This window comes from Primulina huaijiensis, chromosome 9 (genome assembly GCF_012295235.1).
Source record: "Primulina huaijiensis isolate GDHJ02 chromosome 9, ASM1229523v2, whole genome shotgun sequence".
Lineage (NCBI taxonomy): Eukaryota > Viridiplantae > Streptophyta > Magnoliopsida > Lamiales > Gesneriaceae > Primulina > Primulina huaijiensis.
Genome location: NC_133314.1, coordinates 5,900,113 through 5,923,313, shown reverse-complemented (window position 1 = coordinate 5,923,313; position 23,201 = coordinate 5,900,113). Strand labels below are relative to the sequence as shown.

At 33.2% G+C, this 23,201-nt stretch overlaps 1 protein-coding gene and 1 long non-coding RNA gene across 2 annotated transcripts; one reads left to right on the top strand and one right to left on the bottom strand.

Moving 5' to 3' along the window:
- The first annotated feature begins 370 nt into the window (after window positions 1–370).
- LOC140984373 (uncharacterized) lies at window positions 371–1,064 on the top strand. The gene is made up of 3 exons (XR_012176603.1): window positions 371–597; window positions 674–739; window positions 844–1,064. It is a non-coding gene; the product is annotated as an uncharacterized lncRNA (long non-coding RNA).
- Window positions 1,065–17,534: 16,470 nt separating this feature from the next.
- Window positions 17,535–19,669, bottom strand: LOC140984071 (uncharacterized). The gene has a single exon (XM_073451234.1). The coding sequence runs from the start codon at window positions 19,269–19,271 to the stop codon at window positions 18,027–18,029; it is 1,245 nt and encodes a 414-aa protein (XP_073307335.1). The 5' UTR covers window positions 19,272–19,669; the 3' UTR covers window positions 17,535–18,026.
- Window positions 19,670–23,201: the final 3,532 nt, after the last annotated feature.

Sequence of the window (23,201 nt, the reverse complement as noted above, 5' to 3'; positions counted from 1 at the left end):
AAGATGTGCTTGCAAAGATATATGTGGAAGCTATTAGGTATTCTCCCATGAAATCAGATGAAATGCATTACCAGATAACGAGATCAGATGATAGATGTGATCAGCATTCGGTTGACTTGTTGAACAGGTCTTGCAGTTGTAGGAAATATGGCTTAACAGGCATTCCTTGCAAGCACGCTGTATGCGCCATTTGGTGCAGAAAAGATGATCCAGAAGCATATGTCTATCCTTATTACTTGGTAGAGACATATAAAAGATGTTATGCAGCACGAATAATGCCTGTCAATGGTCCATACTTGTGGCCCCCATGTGATTTTGTGCCACCACTGCCCCCAATTTACATACAAAAATTTGGAAGGCCTGCAAAATTACAAAGAAGAGAACCAGATGAACCACCCCTTTCTGAAAATAAGTTGAGAGGTGTAAAAAAATTTTACCAAATGCAAACTATGTGGTGGATCAGGACATAACAAAAGGACTTGTAACCGGGCTGAAGATGTCCAACCCCAAGAAGCAGTCCAACAAGAGCTCATGACACAACAAAGCGCTATTTTACCAAATAATAATTTGGGTGCAAAAAGAAAAGAAAAACTACAAGTTCTGAAAATGAAAACTTATTTTTATTGCATTGTTTTCCTTCTTTAAGAAATATGTTGTATGTACTTACATGCAGGTGAAAAGAGCACGACAAGTTGGGGTTAATATTGAAGGGAGTTCATGCTCGATATTTTCGATAAATGTAAGTTTTTTAAACTCTTTAATTTAATGTTATTCATGCAAGTCCAATATATTCTGAAATGAAATGGTTGATGTGATATAATTATTTTGTTTGTATTGTTATAGATTAACCAATCAGTGAACATTCATATACCTGCTTTTCTGAAAGATGGCGTCAGCTTCACAACATTGTCACGACTACGAGCTTCAACAAGTGTTCAAGGTAGAGTTGGTCAGTCATCATTTTCGTCACAAAATCATGTGGTCAAGTCTAACTCTTCTCAGGAATCTTTCAAGAAGAAATGATTTTGTGGGACGTGATATTCTGTCGAGAAGATTTGATTTTGTTTATGAATCCAGTTCTTTGTTTTCTACTATTTCGGTGCTTCAAGAAAGTTGTTCGACTTGAATTAGTCATGGATGGAAATGATGTTGAAAGTTGTTGTTTTCTACTGTATGAAGTTTGATTTTGTCATTGATGGAAATTGAAGTCTACATTTTCGGTGCTTCAAGAAAATAGTTTTGTTAAATTATTGTTTTGTCATTCAACAGTCATTAGTTTTGTTGAACTTGTCATATTCCTGGTTTAATTTACGGTCAATAGTTTTGTTAAATTATTGTTTTGTCATTCAGAAATCATTAGTTTTAGTAAATTATTATTTTCATAGTGAAAATGAATGTAAAAATGAGGCAGCTGGTGATCCATCCAGGGATGAGGATTTCTGGGTGTTGGCATTGCACAATGTTCAGGTGTGGTTATTATACAGATTTGGGATAGGAGAAGAACTCTCTGTAGACAAACACTGAAATAAATAAAAAAAGGATGTGTGAAAGAAGTTCACATTTTTATACCAATACACTAAAATCATACATAGTCTTGAGTCAACAAACGAACACTACAAATCCAAGTTAAAGATACAAATATACACAAGGATATCTAATCTTCGCTACTAATTTCTAGAGATTGTACTAGTTGTTTAATCTCTTCTGCTATCCTTGCAACCTTCAATAAATGATTACGGTTCTCATTTTCTAAATCTAAAAGCAAATCATTCACTTTTAATAAGTTTTCAGCTTCAGTACTTCTGTTTGGAGCGGTGCTAAAAGTTGCACGAACTTTCTTCGTCAGACATAAATGAAGCAAATGAATTTTGTTTCTCTAGGTATGCATGAAAAGTTTTGATGCTTCATCCCTACTCCAAAATGATTTATGAGAAGCCCCACTAAATTTGTTGACTTGACTATGTGCTTCTTCCCATGTCTCGTATATACCAGGTTTACGTCCAACGAAGACAACATATGTTTTCCCTACGATACACAAAAATACAAAGCAATTTTCATTGTTTTATAAACAAGTATGATTACGATAAAACATTACTTGAAATTAAAGAGTTCACCACCATTTTGTTAGCTTTCTTCGATGACCTCCTGAAATGAGGGGTAAAAAATATGATATTTTGTTAGCTTTCTTCCAAAACAATTTTTTCCTTCTACATTTCATTGCAACCTCGATAAAAATGAGAACAATATGGTGTATGTAATAAAATGCAACGCGAATCGGAACTCAAGTAAACTCCATTTAATTCTCAATCAATAGGATGGTGAAGTATGGATTTTAAAGACTGGAAAGTCGACTTGAAATTGAACGAGTACCGAAGAAAGAACAGATGATTACCTTGAGCGTGTGTCAGTGCGTGGAGGAGGATAGTTGCAGCAGGCAGCGACCGAATTTTTTGGAAGAGAAAAGATCGATTAGGGCTACTGAATTGATTTGGGATTTTGTTCAAGGCAGAAGCTTATCTTCTTTCCGTTACTTTCAACTCCAAATTGATGGAAAGACCGATAAGGTAAATTAATGTGAAGATTTGGGACTAAATTAGATCGAAAAATTGATTTGAGACTAAACCGGGAAACGCACTTAAGGTTGGGACTAAACCGAGAATTTACCTGATGTGAAGACCTTGTTCCTTAATGGGAACATGAAGGAAGATATTTGCATGTCTCAACCTGAAGGATTCACATCAGTGGGAAGTGAGCATAAAATATGCAAACTTTAGATATTCATTTATGGACTCAAAAAGACATCAAGGATTTGGAACATCATATTTGACAACATTATTAAAGAGTTTATTTTGCATAAAAATCTTGAGAAAGCTTATTAATAAAAGAAAGTTAGTGGAAGTGTAATGGCATTCCTGGTACTTTACGTTGATGACATGCTACTCATTGGGAATTATGTAGGGATGTAGCAATAAAAAAAATATAGTTAGCTGGTAAATTCTCTATGAGGGATATGGTTGAAGTATCATATGTATTAAGAATACAAATAAATAGGGATAGATCAAAGAAGATGGTAGGGCTCACTCAATCTACATATATCGATACCATACTGAGGATATTCTCTATGGAGAAGTCCAAGAGAGAATATCTCTCGATGTGTCATGGTGTGACTCAATTCAAATCTATGTTCCCTAAGATTAACGATGAGATAGAAATCATGAGCTGCATTCTATATGTGTCTGCTATAGGCAGTATGGTGTATGATATAATATCTTCTCGACCTGATATTGCATATGCATTGAATGTTGCAAGCAGATATCAGTCGAATCCCCGTCCATTACATTGGAAAGCCGTGAATGACATTTTTAAGTGCTTGAGAAGAACTAAGAATTTGTTCTTAGCTTACGGAAGTGGATAATTAAAATTAGAAAGATATACTGATTCCAGCTTCCAATCAAATGAGGATAATTCGAAATCAACCGTTGGATTTGTGTTCAAGCTCAATGGTGGTGATGTCCTTTGGAAGAGTTCCAAGCAAGATGCCATAGTTTATTCAACCACTGAGGTCGAATGCATAGTTGCATCAGCTGCAGCAAAAGAAGGAGTTTGAATGAAGAATTTCGTTCAGAAGTTGAGTGTCATTCCTCAAACAGTTGATCATGTCCCGCTCTACTGCGACAACATCGGTGTCGTTGCGCAAGCAAAGGAACTAAGGTCTCATCAGCAATCTAAACATATACTGAGGAAGTTCCACATAATCTGGGAGATTGTAGGAAGATGAGACATATCAGTAGAGAGAGTCGTATCTGAAGATAACGTTTTCGATCCACTGACGAATCCCTTGTCAGGACCTTTTTTTGGTAAGCATTATGAAGCAATAGATCTAAGATCTATGGGTAGTTGGCTATAGGGCAAGTGAGTTTATGAGAGTAAGTGCCCAGCGAGCTAACTTGTGGTCTGGTCTATATTGACTCTAACGTAAAAACAATATTTATTTTAATAATATTTTACGATTTTATCCAATTCTGACATATGCTTTATCTGTATACCCAAAGCATGTATACTCATGCAAGCTACATAGATAAAGTCCTTGAATATATAATAGGTACCATGAGGTGTGTCTCGTAACGTAAGATCATGAAACTCATTAGAAAGTGTATCACATATTCTAAACATTTTCCTAGTCGAATCATCTGCCTAAAATAAGAATAAAGGTTTCTTGAGCACGAAACTAGCATCTATGAAGTAAACGTCATAATTCATTGATAAAGGCATGAAGATGTTCACACAGAGGGTGATCATATGATAATGCACTAAACAACCACCTCTCGAACTATCCAAATGGTTCTCACTTATCGAGTGGAAAATTCTGTGGTTATCGTTGCACACAATTAGTCCTTTGACACGGGACGACGTAGGGTTCTGCATACGCTTACACTTTGATCCATTTACCGACTCCATTGAGGGTTATTAGGTGACAAGGTTGGGTATAGTTTCGAAATACGTAGAAGCAAATGCATTATAGTTGGGGATTCACCGTTTGTCTATATGTGAAGATATCCTATGTGATCTGATGAGTTAAAAGTGAAGGAGTCTCTAGCTAGAACAAGAAATGTGTTTTAGAGAAATGTTTTTTTCTAATTGCACATATCATGTCACTATTAGTACTCAAAGATACATCACGTCATCAAATTCATAGATAACTCTCGATATACCAATAGTTGCAGATTCGATCGAGATATATGAGTTGAAGGGACCGTATTGTACGCTAATGATAACTTAAGGTTCTTATAGGTACTGTCAGCGATACCTAGGAGATCATGGGGAGATGCTACTAGACGCTCTTACTATGATCCAATAGATGCAATCGGAAATGAGTTATGACATTATTGATCAAGGAGTTGATGAAAGAATGAGTCAAATTAGGGTAAGACCGAATAAGAATAAATGTTATTCTAAATTACATAGAGATGTGAACCCACAACTAGCTATATCATGAACCATTGAGGGTCACACAAATATCGGATTATGTGTTCCCGTTGAGATAGTCAAAGTTGAAGGAGTTGAATTTAGCGACTGTAGTTTGATGGAGATCAAACACAATTCTTATAAAGGAGTTTATAAATAGATTCCAAAGATTGAAGAAATGAAGTTAGCTTAATAGCTAATTAAGGAAGGAGAATGAAACTGTCTGTTTTGGTTAATGAGTTCACAAAACAGACAAATGCCCAATATGGTAACTGAAAATTTTAATCTTCGAAATTTTCAATTTTCATTATATGAAAAAGACTTGTATTGTAATGCCCGGTTATTCGTACAAATGATAATAATACGTTTATTATGTAGTTATTTGCCTCATTATGTTTTACATGTTGATTGAGGTATCGATATTGATATTGAACATGATTTTTATATTGTACCTAGTGTATTGAGAATGAATATGTGGTAAAATAGTGATAGTAAGATGTGTAGGTAGAAGTAGGGTAAAGATGTTGATAGGAAATGAGATGAAATTGTGGTAGGTTTTACGAGTTTGAGCATACTGATTTGAATCTTGATCCAAATTGTGTGAGGCCATAACCATTAGAAAGCTAAGATATAATGCTACAACTTTCATGTTTTGAGTTTTGTTCAAATCATTAGGAAAGACGAGCCAAAAGTGGCCCGAAGTGTGTCATGTGTATCGTTGTTCCTACACTGACACATGTTGAGAGAATGAGCATAACTTTTACTTAGACCTTCAATTGACATGAGGTTAATTGGAGATGCAAAAAAACACATAGGGCTACAACTTTGGGGTTGACCACTTTTGCTAATTTGGAAGTTAAAAATGAGTTTTTCGGCAGCATGTGACGCGCATTTGCGCCAGAACTCGCGCATATGCGCCGGGTGGGCAGAACGGGCCGTGCCTATGCGCCCGGTCTTAGAAGATATGTTGATGGCCTGTACTATTGACTTTCCAGGTAGTTGGGACAGTAAACTACCATTGGCTGAGTTTACATATAACAATAGCTATCAGTCAAGTATTGGAATGGCACCATATACTGCATTATATGGTAGAAAATGTCGCTCTCAGGTACATTGGGATGAAGTAGGAGAAAGAAAATTTTTAGGCCTTGAATTGGTACAACAGACAGCCGAATTAGTAACCAAGATTAGAGAAAGAATGCATACTGCCCAGAGCCGACAGAAAAGCTATGCTGATGTGCGACGTCGTCGATTGAAATTTCAGGTTGGTGACCATGTATTTGTAAAGATATCACCATTGAAGGGCATTTTGCGTTTTGGTAAGAAGGGAAAATCGAGTCCAAGATATATCGGTCCATTTGAAATTTTGGAAAGAATAGGAGACAGGGCCTACCGAGTTGCTTTACCACCGAACTTATCAAATGTTCATAATGTTTTTCACGTTTCCTTGCGACGAAAGTATTTGGCCAATCCTTCTCACGTGCAATTTTCCCATTCTTACCATCTTCCTCAGCCAGAAAACGAAGCAAACCTAGAAAACTTCCTCCCAAACGCTCCTTTCTTCATTCCTTTCATCATTTTGAAGTCAGAATTAAGTTCTCTATCACAAGAACTTCCTAAGGGTGTAAGTTTTCTTCTCTTTTGCTTGTTATACATGTAGAGCACAATAAAAGAGTGATTTTCACCTAGTATATACATAGTGATTGGTTTATTGATGTATTTGACAGCATAGGAACGAGAAACATCCTCTCAAACCAGTATTCATACACATGGACAGTAAGTTGGAATGTTCTTGAAGTAATACATGAGTAATATTATGAATTTCAAATGCTTCTCATTTTCTATTGCTATATGTACATTCTTAGTATGTTTATTGATGAAAACATAACACCATATTCCATTGTTATGTATTAAATATGAAATAAACTCATGAATATTGAAGATGGGTGTTATGTCATGAACATGAACATGAATATGAAAGGAGAATGACTGATTTTACATGATATAGAGCTTGTTGACATCATGGGTGGTTTTAAGTCCACCAAACCTATTGGACAATATATGTTCATGGGGCGTGGGGTTGCCAAAGGTTGCTCCCTGACGTCCAACACAGTAGTAGCTATATAATAAAGCAAGCACGGTAGTACATGTCAACTAATGAGGCTCAAGTACAAAAATGAACATGAATATATGCTATGATATGACATGGTTTAAAGATTCATGGTTGTCACGACTTGATATGTATGTTCCTTCGACACATATTGATACGTACAAGTGCCAACTTATTGAGTTTTATAAACTCACGTAGCTCATGTATTACAGGATCAGATAGTGAAGAGACGTAGGATGCCGGTTCGCCAATGGATGCTTGTGGCATGCCTTACCTCGACAAGAACCGGGATATCTTATTGTATAGCTTCCGCATATGTATTGTAGTAAATTTTATGTCAGGGTTAGAAACAAGTTCCATGTTATGTATGATGATACAAAGTATGTTTGTATATGAGAATATGTTTATAAGTGTGTATAAATAGTATTGCTTGAGTTTTTGGTGTATACAAAATATAGGGACATCATGCCAAAATTTTTATAAACGGTCAAAGTGATGCCTCTTGTTTGATTTGCTTCATACTATAGTTATATCATTCAAACCTTATTTTGATTATGGTAATTATGCTAAGTATAGAGTAAGGGTGTGACATGTATCCTTGACATATCGGCAATATTGGATCGTTAATTGGGGTTATAATGGGTTCATCATTATTTATTTAGTGAATTTAGAATTTACTAATTAAATAATAGTACTGGTAGTGATAACTACTAATATATACAAAATTTTCATAAAATATTTTATAGGGGTCCAGAATTAATTAACCAATAAATTAATTAGATGAATTAAATAATAATTATTTAATCTAATTAATATATCTATGTGTGTATTAAATGTGAATGAATATGTTAATGTTTATATATACATTTTATGTGCAAATATAAATATGTGTATATATATTATTAATATATATCATATATTTTCAAACGTTGATAAATACATGGTATAATAATATAAAAATGTTAATTAAAGAAAATAAGAATCTTGGTGGGAGTAGGATTATGAATATTAATAAAAAAAAATGACTCCTGATATGATCAGTAATCAAGTTCTATAAATATTTTATTAAAAGTTATATGAAATAATAATTTTTTTTTTGCACCAAAATTTTTCCCATCCCATTCTCGCTCAAAATTTCGGCCATCTCAAGTTTGCAAATCTTTTCGCCAAAATTTCGGACACCTCAAGTTTGCAAAGCTTTTTGGCAAATTGTTTTGATTAAGGAATCAAAAAGAAAAATTTCAGCCAACTTCTTCCATGGTCGCCGCATCCCGCAGCCACTCCACCGACTTTGGATATTGAAAATTCGCACGTCACAATCTCTACACATAAATTGTTTGTGATCATTAGTACAACGCAAACAAGGAACACCATTTCCGATCACGGCCCTAATTTGACAATCAAGAGATGGAGATTCATTCGAAAAGAGATACAAAAAGAATCGTCTTTGCTAATCAGGGATATGTTTGGAGTCCCGCATATTATATGAACTTGTCTACAATCTAAATACCCTATGGATGTTTAAATAACATACGACACCCAAAGACAGTTTCGAGCATCGAAACTAAAAAATTAAAATTTCCGATGTGTCTTGATTATGAGAAATGGGTGCCCCAACAAAATATCCTTAGTAGCACACCACAAAAATATTCGAATCTTTGGGGGGACATGAAGATTCCCACAATTTCCACCATGAGCCCAACCGGAAAGATGATTGTGAATCGGGTGGATCGAAGTAACCCAATTCAAGGAGGTATCCTGTTTTGACTGTCTATTTCCCTTGGCTTCCACCTCCAATTCTATAGTCGTCCAAACTCTTGTCTTCCTAAGGAAGTGTCCAGAATACATTCAGCTTCAAAAGTGGAAAATTGGAACACACTATTGCCTCATTCCAGCACCCCTGTCGGAGTGATCAAGTCTTTCACAAAAATATTTTTGGAATTCAAAAAATTGGTCTATTTCTTGTCGCTAACCCCTGAATCCAGCAACCCGTGAAAGTCTTTATCTTATTTCCATTGCACACTCTCCACATTAAGCCTTTTGTATTACCTCCCTACTCCACAAAATTGAGCGCCATATATATGAGGGGCTTGGAGCCCAAAGTCGCCTCTGTTATGTCAACATGCTTAAAGTATCTCTCTTTAAGAAATCTTGTCTCTTACCAACAGGGACGTTGGATCATGGATGATCGAGCTGTGGGAGAATCGTTTTTTCACATACAAGACGCAATGGAAGTTTAAAATTTTTATTTTTGATGTTCCAAACATTCATTGGGTTTCGTATGATTTATACATTCATAAGGTATTTAGATCTGTTTACTTTTGCGTATTTAAGGCTGGACACTAAACTGGTCTGAGATTAGCGGAATTGATCCTTCTTTTAAATCCCTTCGAAATATCTTCCTCCTCTAAGATCGTCAAATAAGGTATACGATCAGATATTGGATTCCTATTACAGATTGCATTAGATATCTAAACGAAATTTAAGTAGAAATTGGATTGTAGAAATTTTAGAAATCTCGTGACGATGCGGTCATGGAAGTGGTCTAAGTTTTCACAATTTTTCTTTGTGAAAAATCGAAGTGGCCAAAATTTTTCTTGAAGGAGGAGATAAGAAAAAAATTTGTGCAAAAATAGTATTATTTCATATAACCCTTAATGAAATATTTATAAAAAATTTGATTGTTGATCACATCAAGAATATCACTCTAATTAGAATTCATAATAGTAATCCCATTAGAAATATTCCTTTATTTTCATTAATTAAAAATTCGCATGTTGTAATTTCATCTCGAATATACCATGTCAAATCAACTATTAATAATGTATTTTATATATATATATATATATGTGTGTCTATATATTAATATATCTATATATACACATGTATACACACATATATAGACATATATAAAATTAACTAACTCTCATTTAAATTTTTAATTAACTAATAGTAATTAATTCTAAACTCCTCCAAAATATTCCATAAGAATCTTGCACATGTAGTTATCATTATTACTATTATTATTTAATCGGTAGATTTAAATTTATTAAATAAATAATTGTAGACTCATTATAATCTCAATCAGACATCGTCGATGTGTCGAGGGTACAAATATCATTCAAATAAAAATGAAAATTTCAAAAATAAAAAATTGCATTAATCTATTTTTGACAGTTTCTAGTTTTGTGAACTCTTAACTAAAATAGACATTTTCACTCTTATCATAAAATTAGCAATTAAGCTAACTTCCAATAATGTAATCTACTTATAAACTCTTTGAAAAGCAATCTGTCTGATCTTCATCAAACTACAGTCGTCAAATTCAGCTCCTTGGACTTGACTATCTCAACAAGACCACATAATCCAATACTTGTGTGAACCTCAATGGTTCAGGGATACAGCTAGCCGTGGGTTCACAACTTTATGTGATTCAGAATAAGATTTATTCGCATTCGGGCTTACCCTAATTAGACTCATTCTTATCAACCCCTTGATCAAGAATGACATGACTCAAGTCTGATTGAACCCATCGGATCATAGTAAGAGCATATAGTAGCATCACCTAATGATCCCCTATGTATCATGATATTGCCTGCAAGAATCTTAAGTTATAGTTAGCGTACAGTACAGTCCTTTCACTCATATATCCTGATCGAATCTACAATCATTAATATATTGAAAGTTGCAAATGAATTCGATAATGAAGTGATATATCTTTGAATAATAACAGTGACATTGTATATGCAATTGAGGAAACACCTTTTCAAAATGCACATCTCTTACTCTGGCCAGATATTCTTTACACTATTAACTCATTAGATCATATAAGTTATCTTTACCCCTAGGTAAAATGGTGAATCTCATACTACAATGTATTGGCTCCTACTTATTTCGAAATTACACCCAACCTCGTCATCTGATGACACTCAATGAATTCAGTAAACGGATCAAAATGCATGCTAGTATGTAGAGCTTCTACGCTATCTCGGGTCAAAGGACTAATGATGTACAATCATAACAGCTTACTATTCCATTCAATAAGTGATAACTACTTGGACAGTCCAAGGAAGAGTTGTTCAGTGCATCATTATATGATCACTCATTTTTATAAACGAACATTTCCATGTTTTTAACAATAAAAAATGGTGTTTATATCACATATGCTAGTGTCAAGTTTAAGTAACATTTATCCATATTTTAGGCGACCGATTCAACTAGGAATCTGTTTAGAATATACGGTACTCTTCTTAATGAGTTTTATTATCTTACGTTGCGAGGTAGACTTCATGGCACCCATTATATATTCAATGGCTTTATCTATGCATTTTGTATGGATATACAAATAAATTAATTGCAATAATTGGATAAAATCGCAAAATATTATTAAAATAAATATCGTTTTTACATAAGAATCATTAAAGTTCAAGCTACAAGTTAGCTCGCTGGACACCTACTCGAACATCTCCAAACTTGTTTGGTGAGGAAGGCTCGATTAAAAACACCAAGGCTCCAAAAAACCATATATACCTCATATTCTTTTGGTTTACACAGCTTCGATCTGCCTGGAAATCCAAGGCATTCCTTTCCCATCCGACTTGGATCTCCACCAAAATTTTGCGCCAATTCTTTGCAAAGAGAAACTGGTAATTTAAATCATGACATAGCATAAGACGGAATAGCTCGAAGAACCGAACTAATAAGGATTTCTTTACCTCTATCGAAAAGAACTTGGACACCCAGCCACTTATTTTGTTATATAGATGCTCCCGTCGAGCTGATCAGAACTGGATACGTTTACTTCGGAGAGAAAACATTGACAGTACCTAATATAGGTCATGCCCCTTAACGACATCAATAGATAGTATGCATTGAATTGAATTTCCTGTATTGTTTCTGGGGAGACACTGGGAAAAAATGTGAGTGCTTATTTATCATAGTTTACCAAATATTGCCCAGAAGTCATTTCATACGTTTGCAAAAATTATTGAATTTGAAAACAATCATTCACCGAGGCGCTAAAAAATACAATGATGTCGTTTGCCAAGAAAAGATGTGAGATAGATGGACACGAGTTTGTAATTTTGACTCCCTTGAATCTTCTAGTTTCCATGCTTTGGAAAGAAGTGCTGATAATCCTTGAGCACAATGAACAAACAAGTAAGACGATAGTAGGTCACCCTGTCCAAGTCCTCGTTGTGGCTTAGTCGTCCCACAAATATTCTGATTAGTTCAGAAAAAATATGAGACCAAGGATATAAATCGCAAAATCATATTCACAAACTCCACGACAAACCCAAAGGGGGATCATTATCACTTCAATAAATTTTCACCCTACATGGTCATATGCTTTACTCATATCTAGTTTGAGGGAACCAAAACAAGTTTTATTTCTTGTATTATTTCAAATCTAGTGCATGCACTCAAAGTCGTCGATGATGACATTGCATGTGATTGGTCTCCCATTCAGGGAGGCACCCACGAGGCCTGAACGTGCGGGTGAAATTGTCATCCGTAATTTCAATTAATGTTGCCGGTAACACATGGATGTGCCCAGGAATAATGGATTGATGTTAAGGATGATCTTGGATATTCTTCTGTAAAGGCTTGCTTAGACATTGGTTGGATCAGGATAATCTGTTTAGGGCAAGAAAAAATCAAAGATTCAAAATTTTGATATATTTTCATGTATCCTAAAAGCGTAATCGAATATTTGAAACATGATGTTTGGACTGTTGTATGATTAAAGTGATTTGAATTTCGTTGTTTCATTAGTTAAGACTTTTAGTAAAACTACAGACACTCGATCATATACCAATCCTTATAATTTGATTGTTTCTTGTCTTATCCTCTCATCATGTATGCTTACGTTTTCAATAATAATAACAATAAAAAGTCGCGTGGTTGTTTAAACAAATATAGAAGTTCCATGAAATATTTCTTTTTCTTTTCAAATGGCCATAAACGAATTTAAATAACAATTCTAACAGACAGCACATAGAGAAAAATATACTTGAATTACCGCAGAAAGGGTCTCGGTAATAAAAAAAAAAAAAGTAAGACTAATTTCGAATGAATATAAGACTAATTACTCTCAAACGAGATTGGGGGCTCCAGCTCCCTCTCTGTAAGGTTGAATTTCCCGCAATATTAGTTAGTGGTGAGGAGGTTTAACTTTTAATGAGTGATAAAATATGATGATTTTTAAAAATAAAAATTAAGTTTTTTCCTCATTTAAAAATGGGAGCAATTGCTATTTGCTCGCTCTTGTTATATTATTCCCGGTCAAACTAATGGGAAGTTATCTAACAATGAAGCTTTCTAAAATCCTGGATTACAATAATAAATTGTCAAATGTAAAAACTTATATTTTAAAGAAATTGATATACAGTTTAGAAGTGTTCTTAGTGCATGCATCCTAGGTTTAAATGCTGACTTCCCCTTTAAATAAATATATATGAGTGGGTCTCATGTGAGACCGTCTCACACAAGTTTTTGCCATATATATATATGGAGAGTGTATGTACACATGTATATGATGTATATTGTTTGTAACAATTTTTAAAAAATAAATTTTATTAACAATATAAAAATAATTTATGTATAGTTTGAGCAAAATTAAGTAATACATATACTAAAATTGAATGTTGTTTTAAAATATTTTATTTACTTCAATATTTATTATAAATTAATATAGATCTTAAGTGTATTACTATTAAAGATGATTTATTTTGTATACGTTATAAATATTTTTTCAAAAATAACCATTAAATTTAGGTCAAAATCATCAATTCAATTGTCAATTTATTGTATGCTAAAATGGATAACAACGATATAACTTAGATGTATCATAGGATGGAGAATGTGTTCTTACCCTAGGAATATTATACTGGTGTAAAATCATTTGTTGCATTTGTCTTGAGTCATCCAGAAGTTAATTTTAGCGACGGCTTTTTAAAATAACTATCGCTAAACATTCGCTAATGGTGAATCATGACCGATATAAGGACGAAATTCAAAACGTCACTAATACCGTCGCTAACGAACCGTCGCAAACCGCCTTTTTTTTAGTGGTGCAAGGGTATGTATTCAGTAAACGTTTGGTAAATAGTCATGAATTCGATTATCTCTACCAACATTTTTTTTAGTGAGCTTGTCATACGTGATTTGTTCAATACGTTTTACTTGATTAACGTGAATTGCAAACTATGCAATCCGAGACCCGATGGTTTATTCAATTCACATTGAAAATAATGACTATAGTTAATATTATCAATTTATCATGGGGGAAAAAAGGGACAACAGGCATGACATCAATGTTTGGCATGACTTTTTATCTATAGCCATCCCACCAAATCACAAGATATTTGCAAATATTTTTATTATATTATTTGGACAATTCTTAACCACGTCAATATCCTAATTATCACCCTGATTAAATATTTTGACGTGAAATTAATTAGATTATGTCAAAGGTCGGTTAATGGCCCCACTTTTGCACACCTTTGAATTTTTATGATTATAGTTTATTATATATATGACAGATTAATGGTCACAAAAAAAAATTTTATTTTCGTGTTTGTACTTGCGCTAAAAAAATAAAATTGTTTGAATTCAAATTAATCTTAAATTAAAGTTCATAATTGAACTTATCACTTTTAATTTGAGTTATGTCAATCCAATTCTCGAATTTAATTTCAGGTTCGTAAATTTGTTTAAATGTGTGATAGTTAAAAATTTCAATTTTACTTCGCAATCTTTGTTTGTGTTTTTTTTTAAAAAAATAAGCCATTTTTTCAATATGATGCTGACATTGCACAAATATGGTTTTTATATGTATAGTGTCATATCAGTACTCCCAATGAGAAGTAGGGGTGTTCAAACTTCGAATAAAACCGAAAAAACCGAAAATCCAAACTGAACACCGAATTTATAATTCGGATATAAATGTTAAAATCAAAATTTATTTGGTTCGATTTCGGATTATATATAACAAAATCGAACCGACCGAAAAAACCGAAATTTCGTTAAATTAATAATTTTTTTATTATATATTTTTTGAGATGATATCAGTAAATGATGAATTATTTTGAATAATATTTAGTTGATTGTTGTTTATGTAATTCATTTAGACTTTATATTTATGTAAAAACTTGTGTGAGACGGTCTCAAGGGTCGTATTTTGTGAGATGGATATCTTATTTGGGTCATCCATGAAAAAGTATTACTTTTTATGCTAAGAGTATTACTTTTTATCGTGAATATCGATAGGGTTGACCCATCTCACAGATAAAGATTCGTGAGACCGTCTCACAAGAGACATATTCTTATATTTAAATATTTTACTAAGAAATTATGTAAAAAGATAATAAATTACATTTTACAATATATTTATCTTATTAAATTAAATAATTATAACAAAATCGAAATAACCGAACTATTTCGATAGAAAACCGAAGAAAAATAGTTCGAATATCGGATTATATATTTGTAAAATCGAAAACAGAAATAAAAGACCGAAATCGAACCGACCGATGAATACCCTTAATGAGAAGTAACAAGAATTGCAAATATATATACTAGGATTGAAATTTGATAACATCGAATTCCAAAATTGCAAAGAAAAAAAACACAATAGACAAAAAATGTAAATACAATGACGGAAAAAATTTGAATAGCACTTGAATTTTCCTTTGATTTAAATATAACAATAAAATATCAATAAATGCATTAAAGTTCTTATTGGATAAAATAATTGATATCTAACTCGATTAATGGAAGAATTTGGATTAGAGTCGGTTGTTAGTTATAATTATAACTAAAAAAAATTAATTTGTCTCAAAAGCTTACAACTAGAATTTTCTTTTTTAATTTTAAATCTAATGTTTTAAAGCATTTGGATAACAACAGTGGGTGAGAGGGAAAAATGGAGGAAAAATGGATTTAAGAATGTTTCAATTAAGTTATACAAGTAAATATTAAGTTTTTTTTTTTATAATTTTGAAAAGGTTATATGATTTATGCCATCTACTGGGATTTGTATTTTACAAGATGTTTCGAATTTTCCAAATATTCAAATTAGAAGAATATAGAACACTCTGGTCATTTGGTGATTTGGTAATGCAAAGTTTTTCCTAATAATGGAAAAATAGAGTAGAATTTTACGCAAACATATATGTTTTAAAAAGAATCATATAGACATTTAATGTAAAGTTTTTTTTAAAAAAAAAAAGGTCGAGAGAAAAGGGTATTATGTCTTTTAAACCTGAAATCACGTCTCAAATTTATAATATCGATGTAAAATAAATTACGTGTTATCCGCAATTGAATGTGAATTTTGATTCATTAATAATAGTTTCAACAAAGTACTTAGTTTTTTAAAAAAGCATGTGAGACGGTCTTACGAGTCGTATTTTGTGAGACATGTCTCTTATTTGGGTCATCCATGAAAAAGTATTACATTTTATGCTAAGAACATTATTTTTTATTGTGAATATCAGTAGGGTGCAAGGATTGATAAAGATTTGTGAGACCGTCTCAGAAAAGACCTACTATTTTAAAAAAATATTACATCCAGAATGAAGTTATATTTTTTAAGAAGTCTCTTGCCTCCACCATATTGTGGTTCTCGTTGTCTTGGACGTTAACGTGACATTGTATAATATATAATCTACAAGAAAAATTGGTTTTAAACTGAAGCATTTAACTTGTTTGTTCTAATATATTAATTAATCCATTTTTTTTTAGATATTTGACCACTCTCGTTATATTATATTAATATTATATTAAGATAAGAGAAGAGCCGGGTGTAATCTCTACCATATTGGGCTATTGGCCTACTATGAGAACATCTCTGGCCGAAACGTGGAATACCTATTGAATTTGAAGTTTTCAAATGATCAATCACTTCTTGTTGTTTTATTAATGTTATGATTGAAAATAATATTCAACTTTAATATTTTAAGTTGTTCAACTGTTCAAACATCGCTGATTGATCGTTCTTTTAATATAAATCATCATTGCATTCCAACAACACATCTCTCAATAGTTATACTTCATATGAATCGAATGAGTGACTGGCTCCGATATCAATTGTAGGATAAAATTTAGTTGTTTTATCAAAAATTGTAGCAAGTGGTAAAGATACAAGATCTAATCTTTTAAACGGTTCAGCATAAACATCATAAGTAGATTATTCTCCTAACATAATCTATTAAATCTGCCAAAGTCCCATCAAACAAATTCACAACTCAAGCTCAATAACATCTACTACAAAGTCAAATCGACTCGGTCTTTTTCCACTTCGATATAGACAGAGATATAAATATAAAAATAGTCAAAACCATTAAAAATGATTATTGATATGACCAACTTATTTCAAACTTAAAAGTTTCTTTTTTTAATCCAAGAAGCAAGCAAGGAGGAAACTACTTAACAAGCTACAAATACAAGGACAATGTAAAAGAAACTTTTAATTTCCATCATTTGAGATTTACAGAAAACAGATCTAATGATGGATTTTTCATCACTTTGGAGACCATAAAACCCTCTCCTCTGTGATCCATGATACCCCTGAATTGAACTACAACTACCAATTCATTACATCAGATACTGCAAAATGGCCTAAAATATGCAGCCTTCTGCAGGTCATGCCATGCCATGCAAAGGGATGAACTAACATTCCAATCCCATAAAGATTACAAGAAAAACGTGCAATCGTCGTGAAAACAACGAAAAATAGTGAGAGAGGAGGAGGAAGAAGGTGAAAGTATAAGAGAGTAAGAGCTTGAGAGGTGATTGATGTTCTATTAAAAAAAAACACAGAAAGAGAAAAGCTCAGAATCATGGATGAGGGTGGATGGCAACAATGAGATGAAACCCGGAAAACTTATACTTTTCCCGAAAATCTTGATGAGTATGTAACGTGTGTGCCTCTTAAAACTAACGTAATTTAATCTTGATCTTTCCAAGAGAAAGGATCCATAGGACCCGAGGAAGGGGGAGGAGAAGAATGAGGAGGAAGAAAAGACGATGAATCCTTATTTTCTTGATGCACTTGAGGATCAATGTTTTGAGAAGAATCTTGTTGATGAATACTTTCAAAGGGAAGATTAGGAGTTATTAAAAGATGGTCATCCCAAACCGGACTCATCGGAACATAATCAGCCGATGAGGTATTGAACCAAGCTTCATTCATATCTCCCCAAACCAGTTCAGAAGATGGTGAAATGTCCCCATCTCCGGGGAAGTTCTCCACATTTTCTTGAACAATATCGCTCCCACTCAATCCGAATCCGGAATTATAGTCAGCTTGATCAACCTGTTGTTGTTCTTGATCCGAAACTTGCGAGTTCGAGCATCCTTGAACTGGTTCAGGCTGAGATACAGTCCCAACCGTGGCTCCTTCATGGGAGGTTGAAGTTGCTGCCGCTGCTGATTCGGTCTCTTTCCCGAGAAACCGTTCCGGGAAATTCAGCTTCGCATTCTCTCCTCTCAACTTAAACGCCTCACGATCATAGGCCATGGCTGCTTCCTCTGCTGTATCAAATGTGCCGAGCCAAAGGCGGGTCCTGTTTCGAGGAAGACGAATTTCCGCAACCCATTTGCCCCAATGCCTTTGCCTCACTCCCCTGTAGAGTTTCGTAGCCGCGAGGGGCGCCATCGGAGGCCTATACAACGTCGTCCCGTCTTGCCCCAACCTGTTCATCATCATCATCATCCTATTTCTTGGACTCAGATTCAATGCACCACTCCAGTACTGCAACAGCTGCTGCTGCGCATCCCCTGCAAAATACGGCGGGAACGTGAAATTCTGAAGCTGATGAGTACTCTGTGACGCGAAGGAAATCATTTGCTGCTGCTGTTGAAGAAGATTCTGCTGCGGCGGAGGAAGGAACGGGCTTGAATTCGATGGCTGGTGGATACTTGTTGGAGAATGATCAAATGCAAATGGAAAAATAATTCTTGAAGATGGAGGTTGAGTAGGTATTGCAAGAGGAGCCGTGGATAAAGCAGGCTGCGCCGCTTGCTGAGTCGAAGAAGAAGACGAGACATTTTGGCTGGCCTTCTTACGAGGCCTATTCGACATGGAAACTTCATCAAAAACAGGCTTCCGTTCAAATTCTTTGCCTTTTTCCCTTCGATTTGATTCTTCACCATATATTTTGGATTTTCCTTTGCCTTTAGTTGCTTCCATTTACAAGAATATAACAGCAAACTTGGTCAGAAACAAATATAGATATATATTCAACGCCGCTCGCCCACTGGATTAAAAGAGCACAAAAATCAAGAAAACTTCGGAATCAAGGATGAAATCAAGAAAAGTCCGAAAAATCTGAAGAACCCCAGATGCTAAAACTTACTGGGAAATAGAGAAAACAACAATTCTTTCAGTTTAACAAAACTCAGAACGAATCTCTAACACCTAAACGTCTACCAGAGGATATCAGTGTATTAAAACACAGAGAGCGAGCGGCTTTGCAAGGAACCAGAGCAAAATTCAAGATTTTTTGTGAATATTTCAATGATTTAGTGTTTGAAAGGGTGGATTTGAAGATTGTTTAATGGAGAAGAGAGCAAAAAACTCGATAAAATTGTAGGTAGCCAAAGGGCCGAGTGAAGAACTGGGTTTATAAGACTAGGAAAAAGATTTAATGTGTTGGGCCCCCACGCGCTCTGCTTGCGTTCCTTCTAATCTACTGCTTGTTTCTAATTCATATAATAATTAAACAATACTTTATTATTATTTTTTCTCATATTAAATTTTTTTTTCGGTTGTTCTTTTTTCTTTTCTTTTTCAGTGTTATTATGATTTATGTGTAATAAATTGTAGATTTAGTTATTTTTTATTTTTTAAAAAAATTATTTGGTATTTGAGTTATTTATTTTTTTATTTTTTTGACGAATCCATACATTAACACTACGATATGATATTTGACTAATCGACCCGATGATTATATATAAAAAATTAGATTTTATTACGCTTTTGTTTTTTTAAAGTTGTTGGATGTTATTCATTCAAAAATTCACTACGGCCACCAATCTAGATTTGAACACAAGTTCGAGATGAAGATCTCGAAAATGTCTAACACATAAAAAAAAAAAATATTGTTTCTCTACCATCTATAACATGAAAATCATAAGATACTAATACTATCGAGTCAGGCCGGATATCTATATAACAAAACAGACACTTTCATAAAAGTTTTTTGCGATACTATAAGATTTTAATATAAAATTTAATTTAACAAATAACAAAAGACTGACAAAATAATTTACGAAAAAAAAACGGATCTGGAAGCCAAGACTAATAAAAATAGTTAAATTAACTAAACAAAGCATGTTGCTAGTGAAAACAAGATTGAATTTTGAGTCTGATCGATCAAATTATAAATTTTCGAACCTAATCTTTTCATAGCTTTTTAATCATCAATTACATGAGGTTCAAGTTTGTTTTGTTAACAAACATCAAAACCATATGTGATTCTGCATTAATTTGAGCGATAAACACTCGACGCTTGGGATGCTATATGATTTAATTAAAATATTAGAGTTGCATCGTTACCGCTAGCTATAATTTGTACTAAAACGACAATCACTTGATCTACTATTAACATTATAGTCAAAATACAAGTATATGATTATCATGGATCGTAAGGAATATAATCATTATTATAAGAGATATTGTTGGAGAACGATAACTCTCTTTACTGAGAGAGCGATGAACACGTGACGTCTGAGCAGTCGTACAATTTCAAATATTAGAAGTTACATCAAGCGTTTGATCATACACCATCACCAAAATTAAAATTGAAATTTATTTTAATAAAATTCACGTTTGGCATCTTACATATTAAGAACAATCAACTTAAACTTCTTGCTTAATATATTTAATTATTAAAAACCAATAAATAAATGAAATTTTTTATAACATATATAAAAAAGTACTACATTTATATATAAATTAAATTAGTGGTGTGACGAAGATAAGTCATAAAGCATATTAAATACTCTAATTGTCGGAAATTTACCTCACTTGCGAGCCTATACCCAACTTAAATTTGGAACTATATCATAGATATATTTTTTTTTTTTAAAAAAAAGAACTATAAATTGAGTTTAAAATAACATATTTAACTATAAACTTTTTGGTGAGAGATTTAAGAATTCGATGACATATAAATTGTAAATATATCCAACTAATACACATTATTTTAATCTGCTGTACCATGGATAATTTAAATAACGTTCGTTCCGTACGACGTTAATTTATTATAATTATATTTAAAATATATAAAATTGAAAGTCAACCACCTAATAACTTCCAAAATCTTATTCAAGATCGCAGTAGCTACAGGACTTTTAAACATAATATAAGATTAAATATCAAATGACCGAAATGCCCTTCCACGAATAGATATATAAATTAATCGATTTTTGAACTCGCGATGTCCATTTATTAGATATTGTCTGGAATCTAAATCATCTGCCTATATTGTTGATACCTCGAAAGAGTTTGAGTCATGGATGATTCGGGACAGTAAATGGATAACCTGGATCATGGTAAATTTACAGAAAGAGCTCATGAGTAGCGGGACAGGTGAATGCCTGGGTACCAGAGGCCCGAGCTCATGGATGAATTCCCGGGTGATGACTCTATATCCGGGATGTCTCGGTAATAGTACCGCACTCGAATGCGAAAACAGGTAATATCTTTTCTCGATAAGCGTATATGAAAATTTTTACTGATTTGACGTGATGGAAAGGATAGAGCGGCGTGACAGGAACTTGATAATGAGTGTTAAGTAGGCACTGAAAACAAGACCATCATCATCTTCTTTCATATAAATAGCATGTTTGTTTTGCATTTATGACATTCACATATATTGACTTATATTCACACATATGCACACACCAGTGGAATTTAAGCATCGGAGTGGTCACGCCGGATACTCATCCGACGCCCATTCACGTGTTTGTTTTCCTGTGTTCAGGATATCATTACAACTCATATTTCTTTATCAACTTCATATCAAGATTCGGTGGATTGCCTGACCCAACTCATCTTATTTACCTGGATCACATCAATTGTGTTTATGTAGAGTTTATACCCTTTTATTTCGTATATGTATATTTGGTTGCCTTGTTTTTATTTATATTCGGATTTAAGTTATTGTGCGACCAATGATTTGCAAGAATAGAAGAAGTGTACAGAAAAAAGTTTTTTTTTTTTTATTAAAAAAATAATTTAAAAATAGACCTCAAGAACAAACAACACGTGGTGCAATGCAACGTGTTGGACTATGTGTAGACGTAGAATGAGATCTATTTTTTTAAAATAATTTTATTTTGCATGCCTAATCAAATGACTCTTGAACAATTTCACGAATGTGTTCTTCAATTCTTATTGCGATATCTGTTTTCAATATGGTAAAATTTGCAACCGTGGTAAGTGGATGTGATTATTATCTTATTAAGATTGAATCAATATAAATCTAATGTGGTCAATGATCTATTACTTTAATGACAAAGACGAGAGAGATCATGTCGATCTTGAGTTCAAACGTCTTCTTTAATTGTATAAAAAAAATTAAGATGATGGCTTTAACTCTAAATTCAAATCTAAAAATGTATTTATACTATTTAAATGTTTTAAATTATTAATAATTTAAGCATCAACGTTTAAAAGTTTTCAATTATTGTGTAGATGAGTTTAAAAATTCATTCCTCAATGATTAATTGAATTGAAGACTGAGAACAGTATTTCTTTCGAATTCGTTCGATGGGTATTGAACTAAACATCTCTCATTTGTGGGAGAGTAGGTGTCATAGAATCATGCAGAATTTTGGATTATAAATAACGGTGGCATGTCTTGCTAAAAATCATCACTTTTGTAATAATGACAAACATGTTAGGATCGATCGATTAGTTAGAAAAAAGTTATATAAATAATCACATTAGTTTGTTCAAAAATTCGGTTAAGTTAACAACTTTGAATTTAGTAATTCTCGTCAAATCAATATCAGTTGGCTAATCAGATAAGTTATGTACAGAAAAAAGCTAAACCAACAGATTGAACACTCAAAAATGTCTAAGTAAGAAAAACAGTTTTGTTATCAACGGTAA

Coding starts and splice junctions, on each gene's coding strand:
- LOC140984071 (XM_073451234.1), bottom strand. CDS start 19,271: ATGGAAGCAACTAAAGGCAAAGGAAAATCCAAAATATATGGTGAAGAA.